General features: G+C 43.2%; 1 protein-coding gene across 8 annotated transcripts in view; it reads right to left on the reverse strand.

Moving 5' to 3' along the window:
- Nucleotides 1–26,006, reverse strand: part of SLC39A11 (solute carrier family 39 member 11) — a 453,311-nt gene that overhangs the window by 418,604 nt on the left and 8,701 nt on the right. For 2 of the 8 annotated variants that reach the window (XM_077163701.1, XM_077163699.1), the window contains 2 exons: nt 20,879–20,997; nt 16,651–16,689 (listed from right to left, as the gene is read on the reverse strand). In XM_077163701.1, the coding sequence (XP_077019816.1) occupies nt 16,651–16,689; nt 20,879–20,986 (147 nt within the window). In that variant the 5' untranslated portion in view covers nt 20,987–20,997. Of the gene's footprint in view, nt 1–16,650; nt 16,690–20,878; nt 20,998–21,958; nt 23,862–23,903; nt 23,948–24,381; nt 24,488–26,006 lie in introns of those variants that run through there. The other 6 variants (XM_077163700.1, XM_077163698.1, XM_077163702.1 and 3 more) reach the window with 6 other exon arrangements.

A 26,006-nucleotide genomic window follows, 5' to 3' on the forward strand; every position in this document is an offset into this window, starting at 1 on the left:
AACTGACCAGGTTCACCTCCATGGTCACTGCATGCCAATACAGAACAGGAAAATCTGCAGAGAGCAGAATCTAGGAGGTTGTGGGGCTCACCTGGTCCCCAAACTCTAACAAGGTCAACAGCAGTGCTCTGCAGTGGACAACTTCCCCTGAGGCTTCCGAGGTGATCCATCTTAGCCTGGATAATGCCAGGCCAGGATTAGTTTGAGGTCTGGGCTTGTTCTGTCTCTCATCCTCATCTCCAACATCCCTAGGTGGTCATCTCAGAGCCTGAGATTCAGCTTCATAAAGAGAAAAATCATGGCCCAGAGAAACAGAGAGGACTAATCTTTGGTGGAACTTCTCTTCAAAGCCCATCAGCACAATCTGATACTACTTGGTCTACTAATAGGCTTAGCCTATTTCAGTATGGTCCAAAAAAACTCACATTCCAATTCCATGTAATAACTCCAGGAGGACATAGCAGGCTTCCTCACCTCTTGGGCCATAAGAAAGAAAAAAGGAAATGGCAATTTTTACTTTCCCATCCAGGGTCTATAGATCCAAGAGTATAAAACCTGGGATTTCTGAAGACCCAACTCAATAGCTGCTTCCTGACCCTAGCTCTTTCCTCTCTAATATTTACTCTTCTTTTCCGGTAGCCCTGGCTGAAATTTCCTCCCTGAATCTCCATGCTCTCATTTAGACCCATGCCTTTCCATCCTTTCCTCCATGAAAATGGAGAACAAGCTGGTGTAGTCACCATCATCCCTCCAGATTCAGAGGACATCGTTAGAGGGCATCATTAACTTCCAACAGTGAGTAGGTTATTTGAAGAAAATATTATTCACCACTTGCTATACAAAAGCAGACTAGGCCAAAATCTCCTTAAGAAAATGATTTCTTTCAAAAGAAACCAGCTCCCTGTGGAATTAAATAATAGATATTAAATTGCCTTTTTATGCCTGGAAGCTAGCTCCCTGGTTGGTGGGCTGGCCTTCCCTTCCACAGTTTCATAATTATATTTATTCCACACAAGTGCTTCTCCCAGGGGAAAGAATATTCATTGATTTAGAGATTCCTAGTTGGTCAAGCCTCAGTTAGGAGACACACTGGAACCAGAGCAAGGAAAATTACAATGGTGACCTTCAATGCTTCAGCCCCTCCAAATTTATCTACATTTCTTTTGGGACAAGAAAGATAGAGAAAAAAGATCCAATTACATGCTTAGATCACCACTGAATCATAGCCCTGAGTTGGCAAACCAAAAACTAACAAACACTTCATGGTTGCCTTATAACAAAAAAAGGCATATGCTCACCATCATTGCACTGAGCCAAGAAGCCCAATCCAGTTGATAACAAGACGCCCAAGTCCTCCGTTGTCAGCAGAACCAACAGGGGCCCAGGAATATTAAGGAGCTTGCCCATCGTCACACAGCTGAATACTGGCAGCCCCCAACTTCTCATCTGGATTTGGTCCTGGCTCGGCCACTATCTAGCAATTGTCGAATGTGGATTAGTCATTTACTCTCTCTGGATTTGTTTCTTGTCTGTAAATAGAGAGGGATCTGAACCAGACATCTGCTCGGGGTACTGTGATTCAAAAGTGGGAATGCTATGGTCGGATAGTGGATCAAAATCCTGGCTCTGCTTGTGGTTATGATCCCGAACAAGTTTCATAGACTCTTTGGCCTCATTTTACCTCATTTATAAAAAGGGGGTAAACAGTGGTATCTGGTGTATACTTCATGGAGTTGTGAACATTAAATTAGATGATCTATGTAAAGTGCTTGACAGAGCACCTTGTACCCAGTAATGACTCATAAATCTTAGCTAGTCTAATCACCTGAAATCTTTTCCAGCTTTAAAGCTGTATTATCCTAGAATTCTAACAGGAATAAGGACTTTTCTTTTTTCTTTTTTCTTTCTTCCTTAATGGTAAAAGCCCACACCCCAGGCAAAAATCAAGGCCAGACCCAGGTATTGAGGAGAGAATACTCAGAGAGTGATTTAAGGAGCCAAGAGAAAATAAGGCAAATGGATTCCAAAAGGAGAAAGTGATTAATGCTTTCAAGGCCCTGCTAATGAGAAAAAAATCAATCTGTGAAATACACTGCTAAGCATACTTAAAATGCACATCTTTGTCCCAGGAATCTCCCTTACAGAAACACATGTTTTGGTGCACAACTATATATTATATAAATATGTCACTGCAGAATTATATTAAATGTGTATTTTAATGCATATATAATGCATAGATAAATGCATGCATGTCTGACTATGAAAACATGTTACAAGTGCTGTTGAGATATCTGTGTGTAGCACAATAGGACCGACATGGCCAGTTTTGCCTTATTCAAGAAATTTACTCAAAACATCTTAGGATTTTGTTAAGGAAGCACACCCCCATTCCTGGAGTTTTACTCTGTAGCATTACTCTGTGCTTCAATATTCACTATAAAATATTTCAGACATATAAAAAAGAAAAGAGAATACAAATTCTCAACATTTCCCCCATCCCTGCTCTTGTTACCTTAGATTGTTATTAAATATTCATTTCCTTTTTTTTTCCAGGAGGAGGAAGAGAACGGGAGTATTATTTGCTTGTTTTGACTCATGATCAAGATTTCATATGTATCTCTAATGAGTTCCTCCTCGTAGGTTTGACTCCATCCCACCAGTTGCTGAGAGATTTTTTTGGAGCACCACTCAGATATCCCTGTTTGAACAGATCCTCCCACCTTGTGTCAACAGGAAATGTCATCTTCATGCCACCAGCATCAGCCAACCTGGGCTGAGGACGTCCACTCCTACATAAGGGGTTTGGCCAGAGGCTCAGTGAAATCCAGGAATGAGACATCTACCTCATTTCCCTAATTCGCCAGCTGGGGGACAACTTTGTTACAAAGGAAATGTGTTACTCTACCCTGCACTCATTTAGAGGGCACGGTTTCCATCTCTTCTGGAAACTTATAACCATTGTCATCTAAGTCTCTGGAACTTACTCTACACCAAATCGTAAATATCAAATGAACAAGCTACATAAATTACTAAATCCAAAATAGTTCACTACAGATGTGAAAAGACTCAATGAAGTGACAACAATTTTATAATTCTTTATTAGTGTGCACTCTTTCCTTACACACTAAAGTTTTAATGTTCATCTGTTCTATGGTCTGCTAACCCTTCACTGAAGAGGCCTCCTGGATCTGGATTCCTTTTCCTATAGCAAATATCAATCAGACAAGCTTTAGGGTCATGTATCCCCAAGTAAGCAGTTCTCAGAAGGGAAAATGTGGCAAGTGAATGAGTCCCAGTTACTTAGCCTAACGAAATGTAAAAGGCCTTGCATTGCTTTAGCAGAACCAGTCAGTGAAATTGCAAAAATCAATAAAGACCTAGGTCACTAAAATTATGGGAGGGTTAATGTACAAAATGTACAATAGAATGTCATCAGCATGGCAATGTAAGACAACCCCTGAAAAAAACTCCCCAGAGATTCAATGAATGAAATGACAAATCCCACTTGCTCAGAAATCTGGAGGAGGGTAGAAACCTGAGAAGGACTCCACAAACACTGAAGCCAAGAAAAAGGAAAATGCCAGGTAGGACACTTCTGCCCCAGACCCTCCAGTCCACTCACTTTCCCCCATCGGTCCCACACAGCTCGGGGGTGCTCAGAGGCAGCAGCCTGAACCCCTTCCACCTCCCACCAGGGCCAAAGCAACAGAACCCCATGCATATCCAGGCACAGGGACCCAAGTCCACAGAGAACCAGAGCATAACACAAGCCACTGAGGAATGCTGCATACAAAAGGGCCCCAGGAGGAAAAAAGAGAGAGAGAAAGAGACTACATAAAACCACAGCTGGAAAATGCTATGCTCACTCAATCCTGTGTCTGTTGACTGGACCACCCAAACACAAAACAGACTTTTCTGGAGTGACCCATCTTTCTGGATTGACCCCATATGGCTCCCTGGGGCAGGAAACCCTAATGGGAAAGAAACCAGAGACAGAAAAGCCTCATAGAGAAATACAAAAGGGGGATGGGGCATTAAACTGAACTACTGTCAGATAGGAGGGTCCCAGAACTGAAAAGAATAAAGAAAACAGGGAATTGAGTGAGGAAGAAAATTTAAACAAATCATAAGAACTGGGGAGAAAATTATGTGCAAAAGCAAACAGAACAGATCAAGGTTCCTGGAGAAGGAACACAGGAAAGAAATTTTCTCCTGCTAGTGAAACAATTACACAAAAATCACAATCTTAAAAATGGTACCAGAGAACCAACAGAGCCCACACAGCCAGAGTCCTTTGAAGATGCCTAAGGAAAACACCCTCAGAGAATCCTTATGAAATGAGAAGCCAGGGAGAAAGCTAGCAGATATTGCCATGTGCCTTCCACTGAGAGAGAAATCCTGAATATCATCAGCATTCTTGAGCCAAGGTATCTTTCCCTGAATGCCTTAGTTAGGATATTTTTATAGCCTTGCTTTAATTTGACATTTTCATGGCCTTAGAATTATAAACCTGCAACTTAATAAACCCCCCTTTGTAAAAGAAAAAAAAAGGTACCACATTCAGGGCAAGAATCAGATGAAGAAGAGCTGAGAAAATCTAATCAATTAAACATAGGGATTATTCCAAAGTCTAAAATAAGTTGGATCAATTGTCAAAGAAGAGTTGTAACACAAAGCTAATCAACAATAAAACCCTAGATGAGAAGGAGTGTTCTAGTTTGCTAGCTGCTGGAATGCAACACACCAGAGACGGATTGGTTTTTAATAAAAGGGGATTTATTTTGTTAGTTCTTCAGAGGAAAGGCAGCTAAGTTTCCACTGAGGTTCTTTCTTATGTGGAAGGCACAGGATGGTCTCTGCTGGCCTTCTCTCCAGGTCTCTGGGTTCTGACAACTTTCCCCAGGGTGACTTTTTTCTGCACCTCCAAAGGCCTGGGCTGAGCTGCGAGTGCTGAGATGAGGAATGCTGATCTGCTTGGGCTGTGCTACGTTGTGGTCTCTCATTTAAGCACCAGCCAATTAAGTCAAACGTCCTTCATTGCAGCAGGCACGCCTCCTAGCCGACTGCAGATGTAAATCAGCAACAGATGAGGTTCACGTACCAATGGCTCATATCCACAGCAAAAAAACTAGGTGCCTTCACCTGGCCAAGTTGACAACTGAATCTAACCACCACAGGGAGAGATTGACCTTCGGAGTTAAATCATCAAAATAATCAGATGCCTAGACCATCAGCAAAAAAATTACAAGCCATACTAACAAAGAAGAAGATATAACTCTATCAAGGGAACAAATTAAAGTTTCAGAGGAGACACAGAATTTGGAAGAAATAAAAAAATTCAAGCAAATCTCCTACATCAATAAAAGAAGATAATGAAAAAATGCATAAAAAGATAATGGATATTAAGAAGACAATGTGTGAGCATAAATAAGAATTTGAAAGTATAGCATGAACATAAATTATGGGAATGAGAAGTACAATAGTAGAAATTAAAAATATACTAGAGTCATACAACAGATTTGAACAGGCAGAAGAAAGGATCAGTGAACTAGAAGACAAGATAATCAAAATCACACAAACAGAAGAACAGATAGAGAAGAGAAGAGAAAAAATGAGCAGTGTCTCAAGGACTTGAGTGACAGCAGGAAGTGCACAAAAATATATATCATGGGTGTCCCAGAAGAAGAAGAGAAAGGGAAAGGGGTGGAAAGAAAATCTGAAGAAATTTAAGGATAAAATGGCTTTAAAAAAATTTCCCAACTCTTATGAAAGACATAAATATACATGGCCAAGAAGTACGATGTACTCCAAACAGAATAAAACCAAACAGAACTAACCCAAGACAAATACTAATCAGAATATCAAAGGCCAAAAATAAAGAGACAATTTGGAAAACAGCAAGAGAAAAGTGATTCATCACATACAAGGGATCCTCAATGAGACTAAGTTGTGATTTCTCATTAGAAACCATGGAAGTGAGAAGGCATTGTAATGATACATTCAAGAAACTGAAACAGAAAAACTGCCAACCAAACATTATTTATCCAGCAAAACTGTCCTACAAAAATGAGGGAGAGTTTAAAAGATCCACAAACAGAAACTGAGAGTTTCTGTCAACACGAGACCTGCCCTGCGAGAATTACTAAAGGGTGTGCTACAGGGTGAATGGAAAAGACAAGGAGACAGTCACTCGGAATAGTGTGAAAAAATGAAGATTACCAGTAAGGGTCACTAAAACAGTAAATGCAAACCCAATAGTACTGTATCCTCATTATACAACTCTACTCAGAATACAATTGAACAAGAAAAAGCATATTTCCTGAAAACAGATGTGTAAAATATAAAATGGTAAAGTGAAACAAAAACAACATAAAAGGGGGGGGAAGGGAGGATATGGAGCAGAGAACGTCTATGCTATTGAAACTAGGTTGGTATCTTTTCAAATTAGTAGGTTATAAATGCAAGCTGCGTAATCTAAGCCACAGGGAACCACAAAGAAAGTATTTTAAAATATACAGAAACAGATATGAGGAAGGGATCAGTCAGATACTTCACAAAGGATCATCTATACAGAAAAAGAAGTTGCAATAAAGGAAAAGAGAGGCGAAAAGCAAAGGATATGACATGAAAACGGAAGGACAAAATGGTTTAAGTAATGCCTTTACAGTAACAGTACTGAATGTTAATGGATTAAACTCCCCAGTCAATGACACAGAATGGCAGAATGGATAAATAAAGCATGACCCAACTATATGTTTGTTTTTTTTTTTTTTTTTTTTTTTTTTTAAAGGAAAGACAGAGAGAAGGAAGGAAGGAAGGAAGGAAGGGAAACATCTTTAAACATTTTCTTGTTTTATTGTATTTTGTTTCTTTGTTTTTGTTACATGGGCTGGGGCCGGGAATCGAACCGAGGTCCTCCGGCATAGCAGGCAAGCACTTTGCCCGCTGAGCCACCGCGGCCCGCCCCCCAACTATATGTTTTTTACAAGAGACTCGCCTTAGACACAAACATGCAAATATGTTGAAGGTAAAAGGTTGGAAACTCCATGCAAACAGTAACCAAAAAAGAGCTGGGGTAGCTATAAAAATGTCAGACAAAATAGACTTTAAGTCAAAAGCTGTCATAACAAAGGGTAAAAAAAATTGGGCAAATAGAAATACTAGTTACCAATGAGAGGGAGGGGTAAGGGGTATGGTATGTATGAGGTTTTTTGCTTTGTTTTGTTTTTTTCTCATTTCATTTCTTTTTCTGGAGTGATGCAAGTGTTCTAAAAAATGATCGTGGTGATGAATACACAACTATGTGATGATATTGTGAGCCATTGATTACGTACCATGTATGAAATGTATGTGTGTGAAGATTTTCCAATTAAAAATATTTTTTAAAAAAAGCTGTCATAATAGACAAAGAAGGACATTATATATTGTGCTGGTTTGAAAGCATGTATGTCCCCTAGAAAACCATGTTTTAATCTAAATCCCATTAAATAAAGGCAGAATAATCCCTATTCAATACTGTATGTTTGAAACTAACCAGATCATCTCCCTGGAGATGTGATTTAATCAAGAATGGTTGTTATAATGGATTAGGTGACATGTCTCCACCCATTTGGGTGGGTCTTGATTAGTTTCTGGAGTCCTATAAAAGAGGAACCATTTTGGAGAATAAAGGAGATTCAGAGAGAGCAGAACAACATAGCCACCAGAAGCAGAGTCCATCAGCCAGCGACCTTTGGAGATGTAGAAAACGCCTTCCGGGGAGCTTCATGAAACAGGAAGCCAGGAGAAAGCTAGCAGATGATGCCTTGCTCGCCATGTGCCCTTCCAGCCAAGAGAGAAACTATGACTGTGTTCACCATGTGCCTTCTCATTTGAGTGAGAAACCCTGAACTTCACTGGCCTTCTTGAACCAAGGTATCTTTCCCTGGATGCCTTTGATTGGACATTTCTACAGACTTGCTTTAATTGGGACATTTTCTCAGCCTTAGAACTGTAAACTAGCAACTTATTAAATTCCCCTCTTTAAAAGCCATTCTGTTTCTGGTATATTGCATTCTGGCAGCTAGCAAATTAGAACATATATTAATAAAAGGGGCAATCCACCAAGAAGTAATGATCACAAATATTTATGTACCTTAACATGGTGCCCCAAAACATGAGGTAAAGACTGACAAAATAGAAGGGAAAAATGGACACCTCCAGAATAATAGTCGGAGACTTCAATACACCTCTCTCATCAATAGATACAACATCCGCTACAACTAATTGTTGTGTTATGCTTTGAAATTTATTGCTTTTTGTGTATATGTTATTTTCCGCAAAAAAAAAAAAAAGTGATGATAAAAAAATACATATTCCTTCTAACCTCCAATGTTCTGGAGCAGCTAGAAGGAAAAATCTGAGATGATGACACAGTGGCCCATGACAACTCTGGGATCTGTCCTGTAATTACCTGGTGAAGAGTACTTTGACAACAATTGCTTTTTTCTTTCTTTTCTTTGCATCTATGTTATATTATACAATAAAAAAAAGTTTAAAAAAAACAGGACATCCAGACAGAAGATCAATAAGGAAATAGAGAACTTGAATAATATGATACAAGAACTAGATCTAATAAATACATACAGACATCATACCTCCAAACCACAGGACATACATTCTTCTCTAGCACACACGGATCATTCTCCAGGATAGACCACATGTTGGGTCACAAAACAAATCTCAACAAATTTTAAAATATTGAAATTTTAAAAGCATTTTCTTTAGCCATAATGGAATGAAGCTGGAAATCAGTAACAGGCACAGAACAAGAAAATCTACAAATATATGGAAGTTAAACACACTTTTAAACAATCGATGTGTCAAAGGAGAAATCAAAAGGGCAATCAGTAACTATCTTGAGACACACAAAAATAAGAATACAACATATCAAAATGTACGAGATGCAGCAAAGGCAGTACTGAGAGGGAAATTTAAATTTCAATGAATTTCATTAAAACAAGAAGAAAGAAAGGGATGCAAGGGAGAGTACTTCAGTGGTAGAATTCTTGCCTGCCCTGTGGGAGACCTGGGTTCAATTTCCAGCCTGTGCACTTCCCCCCAAAAATCAACAAATGGTGCTGCAATAATGGGATAGTCATATGGAAAAATAATGAAATGTGAGCCCCACCATACAGCATACAAAAAAAAAGGAAGAAGAAAGAGCTAAATTCAAAGCCCTGGGAGGTGCAAAGTTAGGACAGTGGTAGAATTCTCACCTGCTATGTGGGATTCCCACTCCATGCAACAGCCCTGTCCCTGCCCCAATCAAAATAAAGAAAAACATTGTGAACAAAATTTCCTAGGATATACCTATCACAAATCTGCCTCTGTGTGTGTGTGTGTGTGTGTATGTGTATGTACAGGTAGAGAAATACATATATGTAAGGAGACACATTAAAAAGTATATTTAAAAAAATCAAAGCTCTAACTGTACAACTAAAGGAAATAAAAAAAGAGCAGAAAATTATCTCAAAGCAAACAGAAAGAAAGAAATTACAAAGATTAGAGCAGAAATAAATTGAGAATTAAAAAAAAATAGAATGAACAAAACTGAGAATTGGGTCTTTGAAAAGCTTAATAAAATTGACAAACCCTTAGCTAGACTGACAAAGAAGAAAATAGAGAAGATGCAAATAGCTAAATTAAAAAATGAGAGGAGGAAGAGTACTACTGACCCCACAGAAACGAAAAGGATCATAGTGGTATAATCCAGCCCAAGGTTTCACAACTGCAGCCTCCTGAATAGATACTGGGTTAGATACTTAGTTATCACGAGGGCTACAAATATCATTTGTAGGATGCTTAGCAGATGCCTGGCCTCTACCCTCTACATGCCAACAACCTCCCTTCCCCAGTTGGGACAAAGGAAAATGTGTCCAGATATTATATGGCAAAACTTCCCCTGGTTTAGAATGATTACCCTGGTCATTAAGCTGCTACCTCAAACATAAATGACAGCGCAAACAATTATTACAGCTTAGACCACCAGGCTACATTGTCTTTCTCTAGCTCAGGAAAGCATTTATGAGAATCCACAATGACACTGAAATTCCCCAGGTTTCAGAGTCCCAGACACCTTCCCCTCTGACTCTTTCCTATGTACCTGGGACCTTCCAGATGCTGCTTTGTGTAACATTCAAGCTCAGTTTAGCAAGGTAAATAACCTATTTTCTGATCTACATATATAGCTTTTAGAATATCTTTTTGTTTTTTACTACTTTAAAAAATTAGAAGTCAAACTATTGCAGATCCTCATGGTTAAATGAGTGTGACAACACACCAGTTTATATATTTTTTTAAAAAAAGAAAATCATGACTTAAATTCACAAGTGTCTTAATCCTCCAAAATTCATTCTAACATGTGCTAAACACCATTTCACTCTACCTGGGTTTGTTGGTTTGTTCTGTGCTTGTTTATTTTTGGGGTTTTTGTTTGTTTGTTTTATTTTGTTTTTTGCTATGTAAATTTTGCAATGGGTTTTGTTCTGATAAACTAGAACAGGACACCCAAATGCCTCAGATAATTTAAATATAGCCTTGGTGAAAAGCAGTAAGATGGCAGGAGTTCTTCAAACTTTTATATCTGTGCACCCCCTACAAGAATTCTGGAAGACTAAGTACCACCTCATTCATTTTTTAAAATTATTTTTTAACTTTTTTTTATTGTATAGTATAACATATATACCAAGCAAAGAAATAAAAAAGCGATAGTTTTCAAAGCACTCTTCAACAAGTAGTTACAGGACAGATCCCAGAGTTTGTCATAGGACCTATATATGTCTATAAGGTCTAATTCATTTATCAAATTATTTAACTTCCCTATTTTCTTGCTGATCTTCTCTCTGGTTGTTCTGTCTATAGAGGAGAGTGGTGCACTGAAGTCTCCTACTATTATTGTTGAAACATCTATTGCTCCCTTCAGTTTTGCCAGTGTCTGTCTTATGTACTTTGAAGCTTCTTGATTGGGGGCATAAACATTTATAATTGTTATACCTTCTTGGTGAATTGACCCTTTAATTAGTATATAGTGTCCTTCTTTGTCTCTTATGAAGTTTTTACATTTAAAGTCTATTTTGTCTGATATTAGTAGCTACACCTGCTTTCTTTTGGTTACAACTTGCATGGAAAATCTTTTTCCATCCTTCCACTTTCAATCTATTTGTATCCTTGTGTATAAGATGAGTCTCTTGTAAGAGATTATGTTTCTTAATCCATTCTGCCAATCTATATCTTTTAATTGGTAAGGTTAGTCTGTTAACATTCAAAATTATTACTGAAAAGGCGTTTCTTGATTCCATCATCTTATCTTTTTAATTTTATTTGTCAGATCTATCTATTCTTTTCCCTCTTTCTCTTTGTATTCTTGAAATTACCCTTAGTGGTGCTCTTCAATTCTGTGCCATCCTCCAGACCTCCCTCTCGTGTCTTTTTTTTTTTTTCACCAGCAGAACTCCTTTAAGTATTTCTTATAGGGCCGGTCTCTTACTGACAAATTCTTTCAGGACTTCCTTGTCTGTGAAAACTTTAATCTCTCCCTCACTTTTAAAGAACAATTTGGCTGGGTACAGAATTCGTGGCTAGAAGTTTTTCTCTTTCAGGATCTTCAATATATCGTAACACTGCCTTCTCACCTCCAGAGTGCCCGTTGAGTAGTTTGAACTCAGTCTTATTTGGTTTTCCTAGTACGTAGTAGATTGTTTTTTCCTTGCCGCTTTCAGGATTTTCTGCTCCTCATCAACATTTGACAGACTGATTAGTATGTTCTTTGGGGAAGACTTATTTGGATTTATTCTGTTTGGAGTTCATTGGGCTTCTCTGACTTGTTTATTTATATCCTTTATGAGGGTTGGGAAGTTTTCCCCCTTTATATCCTCAATTACTCTTTCTAGCCCTCTACTCCTCTCTTCTCCTTCTGGGACAACAGTGATTCTTATATTTGCATGCTTTGTTTTGTCTATCACTTCCCTGAGTTCCCATTCAATTTTTTCCATCTTTTTTGCCATCTGCTGTTTTAAGTGTTCAAAATCAGTTATCCTTTCCTCTATATCACTTATTCTTTCTTTTGTCTCTTCACGTCTGGTGTTGTGTGCCTCTAGTATATTTTTCCTTTGGTCAACAGTCTTTAATCTCTGTGCTATCTGCTATTTTTCTATTTATTCTTTCAAATTCCTCTTTATGCTATTCTACTGTCTTCTTGATCTCCTTTATGCCATTTGCCATCCCACTTATTTTATTAAGCAGAGTTATATGAACATCTTTGATTAGTTGTTCCAGCGTCTGTGTCTCCTCTGGTGTTTTAATGTGGTCATCAGGCAGGGCTATACCTGTCTGCATTGTGATATGCTTAGTGATCTTCTGCTGTCCTTGTAGCATGTAAATATCTTAACTGATTTACTTTGGGAGTTGATTTCTTTCAGTAGTCTAAGGCCTTGTGTTTGTGGGATGTTGTACAGCAGGGAGCAGGGCACGGGGTGGAGCACTCAGTACGGTGATTTGCTTCAGGGCAGGTATAGATGCAGGTTGGGGATGTTACGCTGGGGCTTGTGAATGTGGGTGCCCAGTGGCCAGGGAGGATGTAGCTGTGCAGGTGCACCAGTGTGGGGGGCATAGCCCTGGTGTGCGCTGGTTTAAGGCACAGGTCCCTGTTGTGCATGCGTAGAGCTGTGGCAGCAGGTCAGCGTTATGCCTTTGTGGATTGGGGACAGATGTGACCCGGGTGCCTAGGTCAGCACTTTCTCAGAGTTTGGAAGTGAGGCTGAGGGCTGTGTGCACGCACAGTTCTAGGACTGTTCCTAGTCCCAGGCTTCCGTCCACGCCCTCCGCGGGCTCTGCGGCTCCGCGCCTCCACCCCAGGCTCCAGCTTTCTGCCTCTCAGTTCCTCGGCCTCTGCAATCAGGGCTGCCACACAGGGTGCAGAAGGCTCTTCCAGGTCAGCCACACTCCGGAACTGCCGCCTCAGTCGCCCTCCTGTCGCTTCTCTAACTTTTCCATGGAGCAGGGCTAAGCTCGAGCTACTCTAGTCGGCCATCATCCTGGAAGTCTGTCCCACCTCATTCATTTTTAAGTTGACATTTAAAATATTTTCATCCCTTGGATGGCTGAAGCTTCTTCCCTACTACAGGGCTTCTCAACATTTAAGGTGCAAACATATCACCTGAGGGTCTTGTTAAAATGCAGAGTTTTTCCTTTGCTGTGTTTTGTCTATAGATGTATAACGTGAATTTAATCCTAAGGGAACATCAGGAAATCCTAAATTGAATGACATTCTACAAAGTTATGGGTTCATGTGTCAAAGTCATGAAAGCGAAGGGAAAGAGTGAGGAACTGTTTTGGATTCAAAGAAACAAAAGAGGCTTTACAACTAGATTCAGCCCGTGTTTCTGGACTAGATTCTTTACTATAAAGACAATGTTGGAACAACTGGTACAACTTGAATTGTATCTGTGCCAGTTTAAAACTGTCATGTACCCCAGAAAAACCATGTTCTTTAATCCTCATTTAATATCACTAGGTGGGATCTTTTTTGATTGTTTCCATGGAAATGTGACCCACCCAATTGTGGGTCGTAACTTTTGATTAAATGCTTTTCATGGAGATGTGTCCCCACCTATTCAAGTTGGGGTTGCTGACTGGAGCCCTTAAGGAGGAAACCATTTTGCTAAAAAAGCTTTAGAGCTGCCAGAACCAGCAAAGCCTACAAAGCCAGAGACCTTTGGAGATACAGAAGCTCCCCCGGGGTAGCTTCGTGAAGCAAAGAGCCAGAAGAGAAAACTAGCAGATGTTGCCATGTGCTTTTCCAGCTGACAGAGGTGCGCTGGACCCATTGGACTTTCTTGTATCAAGGTGTCTTTCCCTGGATGCCTTAGTTTGGCCATTTTCACAGCTTTAGAACTGTAAACTTGCAACTTAATAAATTCCCTTTTTTAAACACCAAAAAAAAAAATATATATATATATATATATATATATATATATATATATTCATCTTAAGTTTGAACAGTTGAAAAGACAAACATTCTGGCATATAAATATTGACAGCAAGTCATTTAAATGTACCTCGTAGGATCCAAATAGCATAGAGATTTGAGTCCCACCATTATCCACTTCAAAAATATGAAAAATAAGCTATACCCAAGGTATGAGAATGTTCTGTATCCCAGTTCTCAGAAGCAGTTAAGAAGAGGAAAAGAGGAGGGGTCTTACCAAAGAGGGGGAACTGGAAATTTCTACTGCTAGTGTGGGACTTTCTACACAGACTTTAAGCCCACCTGCATAGTAGTAAGTTCACAGATAACTCAACCCCAAATCCACCGGGCTCCTCATCTCAGAGGACACCCGCAATGTGCCCTTTCACCGTGAACTTCGCTTTGAATAAACTTTGCTGTTTGCTGCTAAGAAATAAAATAAGCCGTACATTTGTGTTTTATGTACTTTTCCATTCCTGAGCTATATTCCATACATAAAACAAAAAATGTGCAAGCAAGCTCTTCCTCAACTCAACAATTTTACATCAGTCCTTTCTCTCTTTAATTTGTATTTCAATTCCATTTCCTCAAGGAGTCTTATGCTAAAGCAATTTACAGTTTATGCTGGAAAGTCTATTATCGATTTCTTTGTCATATTTCTTTGCAATAAAAAATCTAGATACACTTCAATTTAATTTTTTAAAATTTTCTGTGGGCCTAGGGCTCTAAATGCTTAAATAACAATTTCCTGGAGTGAGTTATCATTAAAATTATTAGTGGTAGAGAACAAGTTCATAACAATAAAATATAATCTGGAGTTGTATAATTATCAAACATCAAAAAGTAAGATATTCTTGGAAATGCATATTTTAACAGATGGGGTTTTTTTCCTTGTTTTGTTCTTTTTTTTCCAGTTCATTCATATATCTGTAGGTAAACATTAGCCATTGCTAGAAAAAGACAGTGTTGAACATAAATTTTCCTCTTTTTTTTTTCTTAAACAAAGAGAAAATGTGTTTGTTTAAATAAGGAAATTTGTTATAATATTGCAATTCTGTTATTTGAATTCTTTCCAAGTTGCATGCCCCAGAAAGGCCCACCAAGGGAAATTATTTTTAAGGATATCTCTGCTGACAAATCAATTAGGTCCCCTTTCAAAGGACAGGGCAGTGTCTGAATTGCTAAAGGGTTTGTGCCCAGTGATTAGGAAGTTTTCCTCCTCCACACCAGCAGCAATAATCCGAGGGTCGCTTTGTTTAATGAGTCGCTTTGTTTAATGTTGGGCTTTGCTACCCAGAGGCAAGGTGATGAGGCAAGGGCAGGCGGTGTCCTTCTTTCGTAAAGAGAGAAAAGAGCATCTGAGCCAGGGAAGGTGGGGGAGGACACCCTGCCTCCGGGAGCATTCTCAGACTGAGCACTTTTAGGACATCTGGAAGCTGGGGGTGTGGAAATCGATGTTGTTAACTCTATCCATGGGCCTGCTAACTGCTTGGAAAGACTTCTTGTTGTCTTGAAGGTACACGGACCCAGTCTAAAGACTGGCCTGGATGGTCTTTGGAAGGTCTGGCCCTAGGCCAGTTTCTCCAGATTACAGGACTATAAAAAAGGGGGGAAAGGCACCAAACCCTGATCAACTAAAAGGAAACAGCACTTACCTTGCGCCTCCTGATGTGACCAACACAACTGAAAGACACAGGGCCATCTATGGCGCAACTGTGCCGGAAAACCTGAACCTGAATTCATCAAGCCTCTAGGCCTAGCTCCCAGTTTACAGGAAACAGAGGGACTGAGGAACAAGTCACAGGGCACCTCAACAAGCAATCAGGCAAAGCCACAACACTGGGACTTTCTATAGACAAATGACCCAGCTTCTCCAACAAATTGTTGGCATGGAATAAAAAAAAAAAAATCAGAACTGTTAGAGAGTAAAAGAGACTTAAAAGACCTACCAGCCAAATTCAACATGAAAACCTTGTTTAAATCCCAATTCTATCAAATCAATTTTAGAAGACACCTTTTGAGACAATGGGGAAAATTTAAATATGGTTGACTAGATGTTTATTTTCTTAAGGAGTTGATTGTTAATTTGGTAAGTGTGACAATGGCACAGTGATTATGGTAAGAAATAAAACCACACAAAACAAGCTGTTCTCATTTAGAGATGCATCCTGAATTTACAGGTGAAATTACATGATGTCTAGGCTCTCACATTAAAAAATATTCCAAAATCCCAAAAAGGTTGGGGTAAAATAAGGTTAGCAAAATGTCAGTATGACTGAAGCTGAGTGATGAGTATGAGCCTCGCTACTTTTTTACATGTTTGAAATTTTCTATCATAAAATCCCTTTTCAGATGGAAGGGGAGGTGAGAAAGAAAATTTTAATCAGTGTGCTAGACCTTCTTAACCTTTATTTCATTTTACAAGTACCGAAGTGGTTGCCAGGTAAGGCTCCTCCACCATCTTAAGAGAGGCAGGATCATTCAAAAAGTTTGAAAATAATCAGTGATAACTGGGAGGCATCCATACAGAGAATAAATAGATGCATCTAATTTGCACGGGAACAGAGACTGGAGATGTCCCCTGGCAGAGAAATATCAGAATTAACATGTCCCCATTTATATTTCTTTTCCCACATACCACTTACCCCTGCTGCAAAGCCAAGACTTCCATCTAAGATCCGCCTCTGAAAATGAAAATGAGATGTTTCAGTTTCTAAGGGACAGCAAGATGTGTCCTGTGACAAGCAGTGGCTTGAGAAAGTCATACAAATAAAAACCGGCCCACTCCTGAGTTTGTGTGTCCAGAAGCCTGAACCCAATTCTTTATGAAATGGGCCAATTATGAAACAAGCCAAAATCAGTAGCTGTAAAACCTTCCCTCCATCCCATAAGCTGTTAGAGGTGTTCTTTCAGTGTGGTACTTGGCTTGTATTAATTCATGCATTATCTCTTTCGAGGCTCTCTCTAAGATTTATACAGCTATAAATCTTTCTCAGGGAGCTGGTCTAAAAGATGGAAAATCTTTAGAACTGGTGAGTTGTTGAGCGACCAAAACTCTCACACACACTGCCAGCAGGAATGCAAAATGGCACAACCCCTTTGGAAAACGATCTGGTGGCATCAACGAGGGGTGAACATATGCCCAATTTTTGACCCCGTAATGCCACTCCTGAGTAATTATGTAGCAGAAATGCATACTTGGATTCACGAAGCACATATTCTAGAATGTTCACAGCAACACTATTTGTAAGAGCCAAAAAACTAGAAAGTCCCTAGTTGCCCAGGAACAGTAGGATGAATGCATCCTTTAGGGTCTCTTCCTACCAGAGAACACCATATGGCAATGTGAGCTCCCACACAATTTATATCAATGAATCTCACACACATATCATGATGAGTGGAATAAGCCAGACACAGAAGGGAGCATATTCTAGAATTACTCCATTCATATAAAGCTCAAAAACAGAGGAGACTAATCTCTGCTGTCAGAGTCGGGAGAGGGTTATTTCTTGGGGTGGAGGTTGGGGGTTGGAGGGAAGGTTGGGTGGTGATTCAGAAAGAGCCTGAAGGGGCTACTGTTCTGTCTCTTGACCTGTGTGCTACTGACGGGGCATTTGTGAACATTTATTAAGCCATATACTCATTATATGTGCACTTTTCTTTTTGCATTTTATATTTCAATAAAGATTTTTTTAAGAAAGAGGTGGCCTAGCTAACTATACCTTCTACAGCCCCATGGACACATGACAGGCATGCTGAGTTGCTGGTCACTGCCATCCTTGAGGCTTGGGTGGTAGAGGCATTGGGTCAGTGACCCCTCGCCACAAGCAGCCCCTCCCACCTCTGCGGGGCTGGGGGATGGATGGAAAGTTTTGACCCCAGTGAGCTGACAAATGACATGCTTCTCTAGGCATGACATGACATAAACAAAGTGAGTCTAACCTACTAATGCCATCAAATCAGACCAATATGCTACAGAATTCAGGCCCAATCACTCTACCAGCATTCATCAGATCCTGAAAGGGGAAAAATTATACATTTTGCCTAAAAAAAAAAGTCAATAATCCTGTCATTCCACTTTTAGACATTTATCTCAAGAAATTAATCAATTAAGCACTCACAGATTAATGTTCACCATAATGTTTTTTGTAAAAGAAGAAAAATGGAAATAACCTAACTGTCCAACAGTTGGGGAATGGTTAAATAAATTATGGTACCTTCTTAAGATGGAATACTATATAGCATTTAAACAATGGCCTCAAAAATCATTTAGGGATATGGGGGAACGTTTATGATATCAAGTGAGAAAAACTGGTTTAAAAAACATTCCATACAATTTGATGCCCATTATGTAAATTTACAATATGCATACACATGTATATAGTCAAAAAATACAACTGAACCAATTTGAAGAAACAAGGTTAGTAGCTTTCCCTTCTGGGAAGTGGGATTTAGGAACTTTATAATTCCTTAAAGCTTTTCCATAATTTATGAGTTTCTGGCAAGTAAAATATTATTTTTAAAATCAGGAGAGCAAACTGTGAAGGACGCTAAGACAGTGTTGCGGCAGCTGGTGGCAGACTGCCGAGTGCCTCCAACCCGCCTGGCCCGCACCACAGGCTCAGCCATGGGAACCTGACGTTTGCTCCAGAGCACGGAGCCACCTCCAGGGACTCACCGCAGAGGCTCCTTTGTCCCCCAATGCTGTCCCCCTTTCCTCGCCGTCACCCACGCCTCCCACGCAGGATAGAACCGACACAGCAGGCCTGAGGATGCTATCTTTGAAGGCCCTGCTTACAAGGCTGGTCCTTGGCCAGCGTCTGAGAACATGGCTTTGGAGGGTGCCCTCTGTTCCCTCACTGATAAGGGTTGCTTAAAAGGCCTAGACTATTTGTACAAGGAAGGTGATTTAGGTTTTCCTTCGGAGAGTCTACAATGTGGGTATTTGCTCAGCAGAGGGTGCCTACATGAGCAGCCCCCCATAAAGCTCATGGGTGTTGAGTTCCTAATGGGCTTCCCTGGAAAGAAACATTGCATGTTATTGCATTTTTTGCAGGTGAAAAAAGGAGTGCGCTCAGCAGCCCCCTCCCAGGAGGAGCAGAGAGCACTGGGAACCCACCTCCCTGTGCCTTGGCCCCTGGCTGAGCCTGTCACCTGCCCCTTCACTGTAATAATCCTCAGCCATGAATATGGCATGAATATGGTCAATCAGTGAGTGTGTGGGTCATCTTAGGGACCCCTACATTGCCTCCAGAGGGAGAATGGTCTAAGCAACTCCTCCTACTGACCTGCATGCTGGCACTAGCAGGAGACAAATTTGGGAGGCTGTGGCTCCAGAAGAGAGCGAGGCACCTCCCTGGTAACTTGTCCCTCCTGATATGCCCAGTGGCCCTGGCCAGGGGCTGCCTGGTGAGTCTCACTCACCTGAATGCAACAGTTAATTCAACTCTCAATGGCCAGCTCAACCCCAGCTGTCATGACTCAGTACAAAAGAAGACAGTAAGGATGAAACGAGGGACTGGTTTGCCCAGAATCTGGCTTAAGGACACAAGGACAAGACCCAGGTAACCTGGAGTGACTGCTCTGGGGGAGGAAGGGAGAGGGTGAGGGGAAGACATGCCTTCTCCTCTGCCTCCCAGGTGTCTCTCCTTCAAAGACTGGGTTTTGAAAGTTCGCACTCCCTCTGATTGCAGGGCTGAGTGTTTCAAGGACCTCCTATAAAGAGGGGGTGGGGTACAGTGACAGAAGGCCAGGTATTATTCCTGAACTCAACACCTGCTCTACCGGTCTCTCCCTCAGCTAACATCCAGCACCGGGCTTGCCAACTTCCTAGCCACGTTTGAGGTTCCAGGTCCGTTTCACAGAGAGTTGAAATAAATCTGAAATCACTCACTCATTTACTCCTCTTGTAAGTTCTACAAATGCACTGCTGAACAATGCAGGGGTTTCTGTAGCCACTGAGAGAGCAATGGACTGTTCTAGGTCTGGAGAGCGAGGGAGTTAAGGGTTAGAGAAAGACCAGAATTTCAGGCCTGCAGGTGGGGTGGGTTGTGGGTGGGTAGCAGGATGTGGGGGTGGGAGGAATGAGGGGCTGGGGAGCAGTGGGTGGGTGTGGGTGTGGTGGAGGTGTGGGGTATGGATGGTGTAGGTAGGAGATGGGGATGCTGGAGGTGTATGTGGGGGTGTGGGGAAGGGATAAATAGTGGTGTGAGGGTATAGGGATATGGGGGAGATATGGGGTGGGGGTATATCGGATGTGGGGGATATGGAGGTGCTAGTGTGTGGATGGGAGGTGCATGGGAGCGTGGGTGAGCTGGCTTGGTGGGGGGGTACACTTCTGTAGGCTATGCCTGCGTGTATCATCCCAATGGGGGGAAATGAGAAGCTCTAGAGATGGGGTAAGAGAGAAAGGTAGCAGATTCTCTTCTCCTCACCCCACCCCCCAGGTCTTTTCAATCACCCCAGCTAACTCAAGGAGAGGACCATCACATCTAAAACCTAATGTTCTTCAATCATGCATATTACCACCTGCTCCAGCCCTGAAATACATTAGTGGGTAGATAGAAACCGGGCAGTGGGCTAAAAGGAGGCTGAATAACGGGGCTTCTCACTTCCTATTTCCCTCAGAGGTGTGGGGCTGGAGAGCAGACAAAGCATGGAGTATGTCAGCAGCCAGCAGACACCTGCTCTCCCAGTCTTTGGAGGCAGAAGGGGAAAAAGTAAAAATGACAGCTACGAAACGATAACACCGCAACCTGGGCCTGTGGCTGCTGTCATTACAAAGGCTGCAAACCTGCTTTACAGAGTGGAATGATTTCAGGGCTGGCTAAGAGAGTCCCCACAAACCTTCAGAACCAAAGGAGGTCGACTCACCTGTCCACTAGAGAATATGAACACGAGGGCCGCCCCTGCCGCAGTCATCCCCCAGGTGAACAAGGTGCCTAGCAAGGCCTGGGACACGGAGCTGTGACCTTGGAGCATGCTGGATACAGCTGTGGTCAGAGGAGTAGGAGAGGGTCAGCCATCAGTGGGCCATTTCAGTGGCAGGCAAACACACTACTCTGTTCTAGCACCTTCTGTCTGGTTCAGTGGGACCCACAGGCCAGCACCAATGCCCCATGGTGGGCACCTTTTTGCCCCCCCAACCCAACATTCCTGGAGGACCCAGCACTCAGGCATCGGTCGCCCAGCCTTCTTTATCCCAGTCCCCCCAGGGATCAGAAGTCATCTAACTCAGAAAGGAGGGGTTTGGGGACACCTGGAGAGATGCCAGAGCAGCCCCCAAAACAGGCTACAACTCTGGAAATAGATCAAAGAGAAGCAGCTTAAAAATGGGGACTCTTCAGCCTGGAAAAGAGGCACACAGAGGGCTGGACTGCGGCCTTCTGGCATGTTCGGCCTCATCCACCTGCCCTGGTGTCATCTGCTCTCTGTCTCTGGGGATACGGGTGATCAGCTCAGCTTCACTCTTGAAGCTCTTCCCCCTAATTCCTGATCAAACCTTCAGTCGCTGGCCATGGTGGCCTGCCCAAGGGTAAACGTCACGGACTGACATCCAACACCCCCTCTTCCAGCCTGCTTCCCCACTCCTCCCGGTATGGACAGCCAACTTCAACTCAACCAAACTATCGACAGCGCCTTCAATTAGCCCCGGCCCGTCCTGCCTCCAAGTCTCTGTTCACCCAGTTCCCTCCACCTGCAATGCCTTCCTTCCAAGTCTCCAGCCTCAGAGTCCACAGCATCCTCTGCAGCCCACGGATGCTATCTCCTAAAGAAGGCTGTCCTCACCCCTCCCCAGTCCCTGTCCTCCAGCCCCTCTTGGATGCTTCCTTAGTGTGGATACATCATTATTGCTTAAGAACAGGGACCATGCTTTTTCACATTTGGCACCCCTGTAAAGTAAGACCTGTGACACCCCAAAAAAATCTGTTCAATTGAAAAGGGTCAGCTTACCTTGATAGGACATTCAGCAAGGACAAGGACACAGACCTATAAATGGCATTTCCCCAGGTCAACTCAACTCCCTGCTGCTGAAGCTGAAGTTACACCACTGCCCACCAAGAAAAGGAGGGGAAGTACCATTCCTCTGTCTCTGCTCAGAAAACTTCCTGTCGACTTTAACCTGTTTAAAAGTCTAGCTCAGAAATGACAGGGTGTCAGATCTTTTGCTGTGGAAAGTTACAAGGTTAAAAACCCATTTGTTGAAAAGCCCTGTGTTCTCCTACACAAACACTGGGGCTCAGAGCCTCCTCTCAAAGGCCTCATTCAGTTCCCCACAGGCCTTTCAGCACCCACAGGGCTGGACACAACCCCACCGGGCTCGGGCCTGCCAGGCCCCTGGGCTCCGGGAGGAGCCAGAAGCCCTGGGCTTCCAGATGGAGAGCTGAAGACGCAGCCGCTCTGGGAGACAGAGGGTGGCTGGGACCCTCAGCAGCACAGGATTCAAAACCAGGAGGACTGTGAGACCAGGCCAGCCCAGGTAAGCTCAGGCTCAGCCCCAGTGCCAGGAAACCTCAGAGACAAATGACATCTATAGATTCAGACTGTGTCCTCATAGTCTAAACAGAAGTCGGGATGGTGATTGCACTAATCAAAAAAAAAAATTTTTCTTTTAAAACACCTTTACACATACGTCACCTCATTAAGACACCCTAAAAACGTGGTTTAGGTTTGTTTCTAAACCAAGACACCTATATCTCTACACCAATGCTGCTAAGAGAGAAAAGTTCAAACGGCATTTATAAGGCACTATACAGGGAAAGCACACAGCAATTTTTACTTAACTATCACCCAAGTCAGGTCATAACAAAACACTTTTTTTTTCCAGTACACAAAGTGCCTTTTAGCTGCAGGAAAGAGCAATCCATTTACATCTGTCAATAGGCCAAAGTCAAAGGGATTGTGTGGGCTCGAGAACAGAAGGGAACTCGTGGTGTTCCTGATGGTTGGTGGGGTAGGAAAACATTCTTCTCGTCCATCCCCATTACACCTGAGCACCTGGGAAGTGAGAAAGAGGAGCCCAGTAAGGATGGGCAAGGCCAGCCTCCCCATGCATCCCAGCAGGCACAGCATTTATCATTGGCACTTCGAGCCCAGTGCTCTACAGGGGAAGTTTCTTCCGTTTACTGATTGAAATTCTCACTACTCAAAGAGGGGGTCCCAGAACCAGGCCTCGCACGGAGCTGGTTAGAAATGCAGACTCTCAGGCCCCACCCCACACCTGCTGAATCAGCATCTTCATTTTCCCAAATTCCATGGGTGCTTCTTATGCATATAAGAAGTGTGCTGGGCGGTCACCTAAAACCGGAACGACTTCCAAAGAGAAGCAGCTAAAAGACCAAGAGCTTAGACAATGAGCTCTCCTGTCTGGCATGCGACTGGCAAGGCTGACACAGAATCCCAAGAGAACAAGAAGTTTTCTCCAAGAGACCACTAACACGTGGGAAACGCGGAGCATCTAACACATCCAAGGCAATTTATGCAGTGGGGCTCAGACCTCCTCAGGAGCTGGATATTCGTCCATAAACCTTCACTAGAGGCTCATTCCCTGCCGCTCCAACTTTTAAGATGCCAACGGTGCCCCCCACGTGGACGTGTTCTACCGCAGCAGCACTTGACGCATATCTGACCGATAAAGGATTTCCTTCTTAATAATTTTCCCTCCGTTTTTTAAAACTATTGCTCTGCTTCCAAAAGTCAGCTTTTCAAGAAGCTGGTGAAGTTGCAGAAGAAGAAAGAATTGCGAAATTGGGCTGCCGGGCCTTAATGAACTGCACGCACACATGCCCTGATTCCGCAAGGGGAATCCCGCGAAAACAAATTGGGTTTGGGTGGGCGTGATTGTGGAAGAGTTCTCTAACACGTTGCTACTCCAAGTCTGGTCCGGGGACCAGCTCACCTGAAAACCGGGCGGAAATGCACCATCTCAGGCCCCACGCAGACCTGCTGAATCAGAGGCTGGGTCAAGTCTTGACGAGACCCCCCAGTCAAATGTGAAAGCCCCTGCTAAATGCCCAGAGAGCGTGATGGGGACTCCCAGAGCTGGAACTGAAACCGCTTCTGTTCCAGGGATCCTGAGTCCCACACATACACACCATGAAGCAATGAATGAAGAAGACCTTGGCAAGCCACTGCAGAAAGGAAGGTATAATGCCCCCCAGTTCCCCCTGGGAGGGGCTCGGGGCACCCTTCTTTCTCCTCGGCTCACCTGCCAAAGCCTCCCTGCTTCTCCTCCACCCTCCACCTCTCCCCAAGGGGCCCTCGCCTTCTGAACTCCAGCTCACTGCCCTTCCAAGTCCCACACTCTTGCTCTGAGACTCCCAGACCCCGGCCTCCAGCCCGAGCCAAGGCGCTGAAGGAGAGAAGAGCCGACTCACTACGGTGCCCTCTCAAGCCCCCACGCCACTTCCATCAGCCCCGCTGCGGTGCCGCTCGGCCGCTCCACTCCCACAGTCACTTCCTGCTTCCCTCCCGGCACACGTGTCTCTCCAACCTCCAGGCCCCTCCCTGCCGGGCTGCAACCAGCAAATCCCCGCCTGAAGAATAAATTCTCTGCTTCACAGCCTTCTGCAGGCTCAGGAACGGAGCGGGAGGGCGGAACAGGGCGCCCTGAGGCCCCGGGGAGCACATTCTTTTTCAAAGCCCCTCTGCAGTTTTACAGGAAGCTGTGGACACTGAGGGAAAGAGCGCTCTGTAGAGTCCTGAGATAGTGTCACTATGCCTAGGGCAGCCCGGCCTGATGTCCTGAGTGAGCAATAGAGCAGGATGTATTTGTAGGGTGCATCACCCCCTAAGTCAGTGGTCCCCAAACTATCGTGTGCATAAGGCTTCCCCAGGGGCCTCTTCCTTCTGCTCCGAAGGTCTCTGGCTGCGTGAGGTCTGTGGGTTCTGGTGGCTCTAAAGCTTTTTTTCTTGTTTTTAATGGTTCCCTCTTAAAAGGCTCCAGTAAGCAACCCACCTTGAATGGGTGGAGACGCATCTCTATGGAAACCATCTAATCAAAAGTTGCCACCCACAATTGGGTGGGTCACATCTCCATGATCAAAAAGGTCACACCCAACAATAGTGAATGAGGATTGAAGGACAGGGGGCACGTAATAGCTTCAAACCTGCACACCATGATATAGTTCCAATTAAACTTGCTCAGCGTTGCCCCGCAGTATTCTCTTTCACGTGCCCTCGGGCACTGTACCCTGACACAGGCTTCCCTCCTTCCCTTTCTCCCTCCCCATACCTCCACTTGGACCCCTTCTACTGAACAATCATTTGCCTCCCAGTTTCCCAAATCCAATTTCCATCACCCCTTCAAGGGCCAGTTTTAATGCAATCTCCTCCAGCATCCCTGCTCTCACCTCAGGTGACCTCCCATCCACCCACCCCTGGTTAGAAATGGGGTCTCCGTCCTCTGAGGTCCCACTGCACTTTATCTGGATTCTAAGGCCCGTGCTGCTTTCCTGCTTATGCTGTAGGACCCCACCTCACTGTAGTATTCAGTGCATGGACCCAGGACCTGAGTCCAGCTCCTCACCGAGTCCCCCAGCCCAGCCAGCAAAGCGCCTCCTAGTACAGGAGTGCTCCTAAGTGCTCAAAAAATACCCGTAGTCGATTCTGGAGATAAGTTTGATGGAGGGGAACAAAGTGGAGTGGAGGAGTGGGCAATGAACATTTGCTGAGTGCTCGGCCAGGGTCAGGCTCTCTACCTTTACGTTGTCATCTAATTGAACACTCACAACCACATTGTGGGGTAGGTATGTGTGCTGGTTTGAAGTTGCTATGAACCTCAGAAAAGTCATATTCTTTTAATCCAATCTTGTGGGGGCAGGCCTATCATTGGGTGGGGACCTCTTGATTAGGTTGTTTCCATGAAGATGTGACCCTACCCACTCAAGGTCCCTCTTAATCCTTTCCCAGAGCACTTTATGAGAGAACACTTAGAGAGCAGAGAGATGAAGGTGAAGGATGCTTGATGGTCCCACGGGAGCTGAGAGAACCATTTCAAAAC

The sequence above is a fragment of the Tamandua tetradactyla genome, chromosome 6, assembly GCF_023851605.1.
Source record: "Tamandua tetradactyla isolate mTamTet1 chromosome 6, mTamTet1.pri, whole genome shotgun sequence".
NCBI lineage: Eukaryota > Metazoa > Chordata > Mammalia > Pilosa > Myrmecophagidae > Tamandua > Tamandua tetradactyla.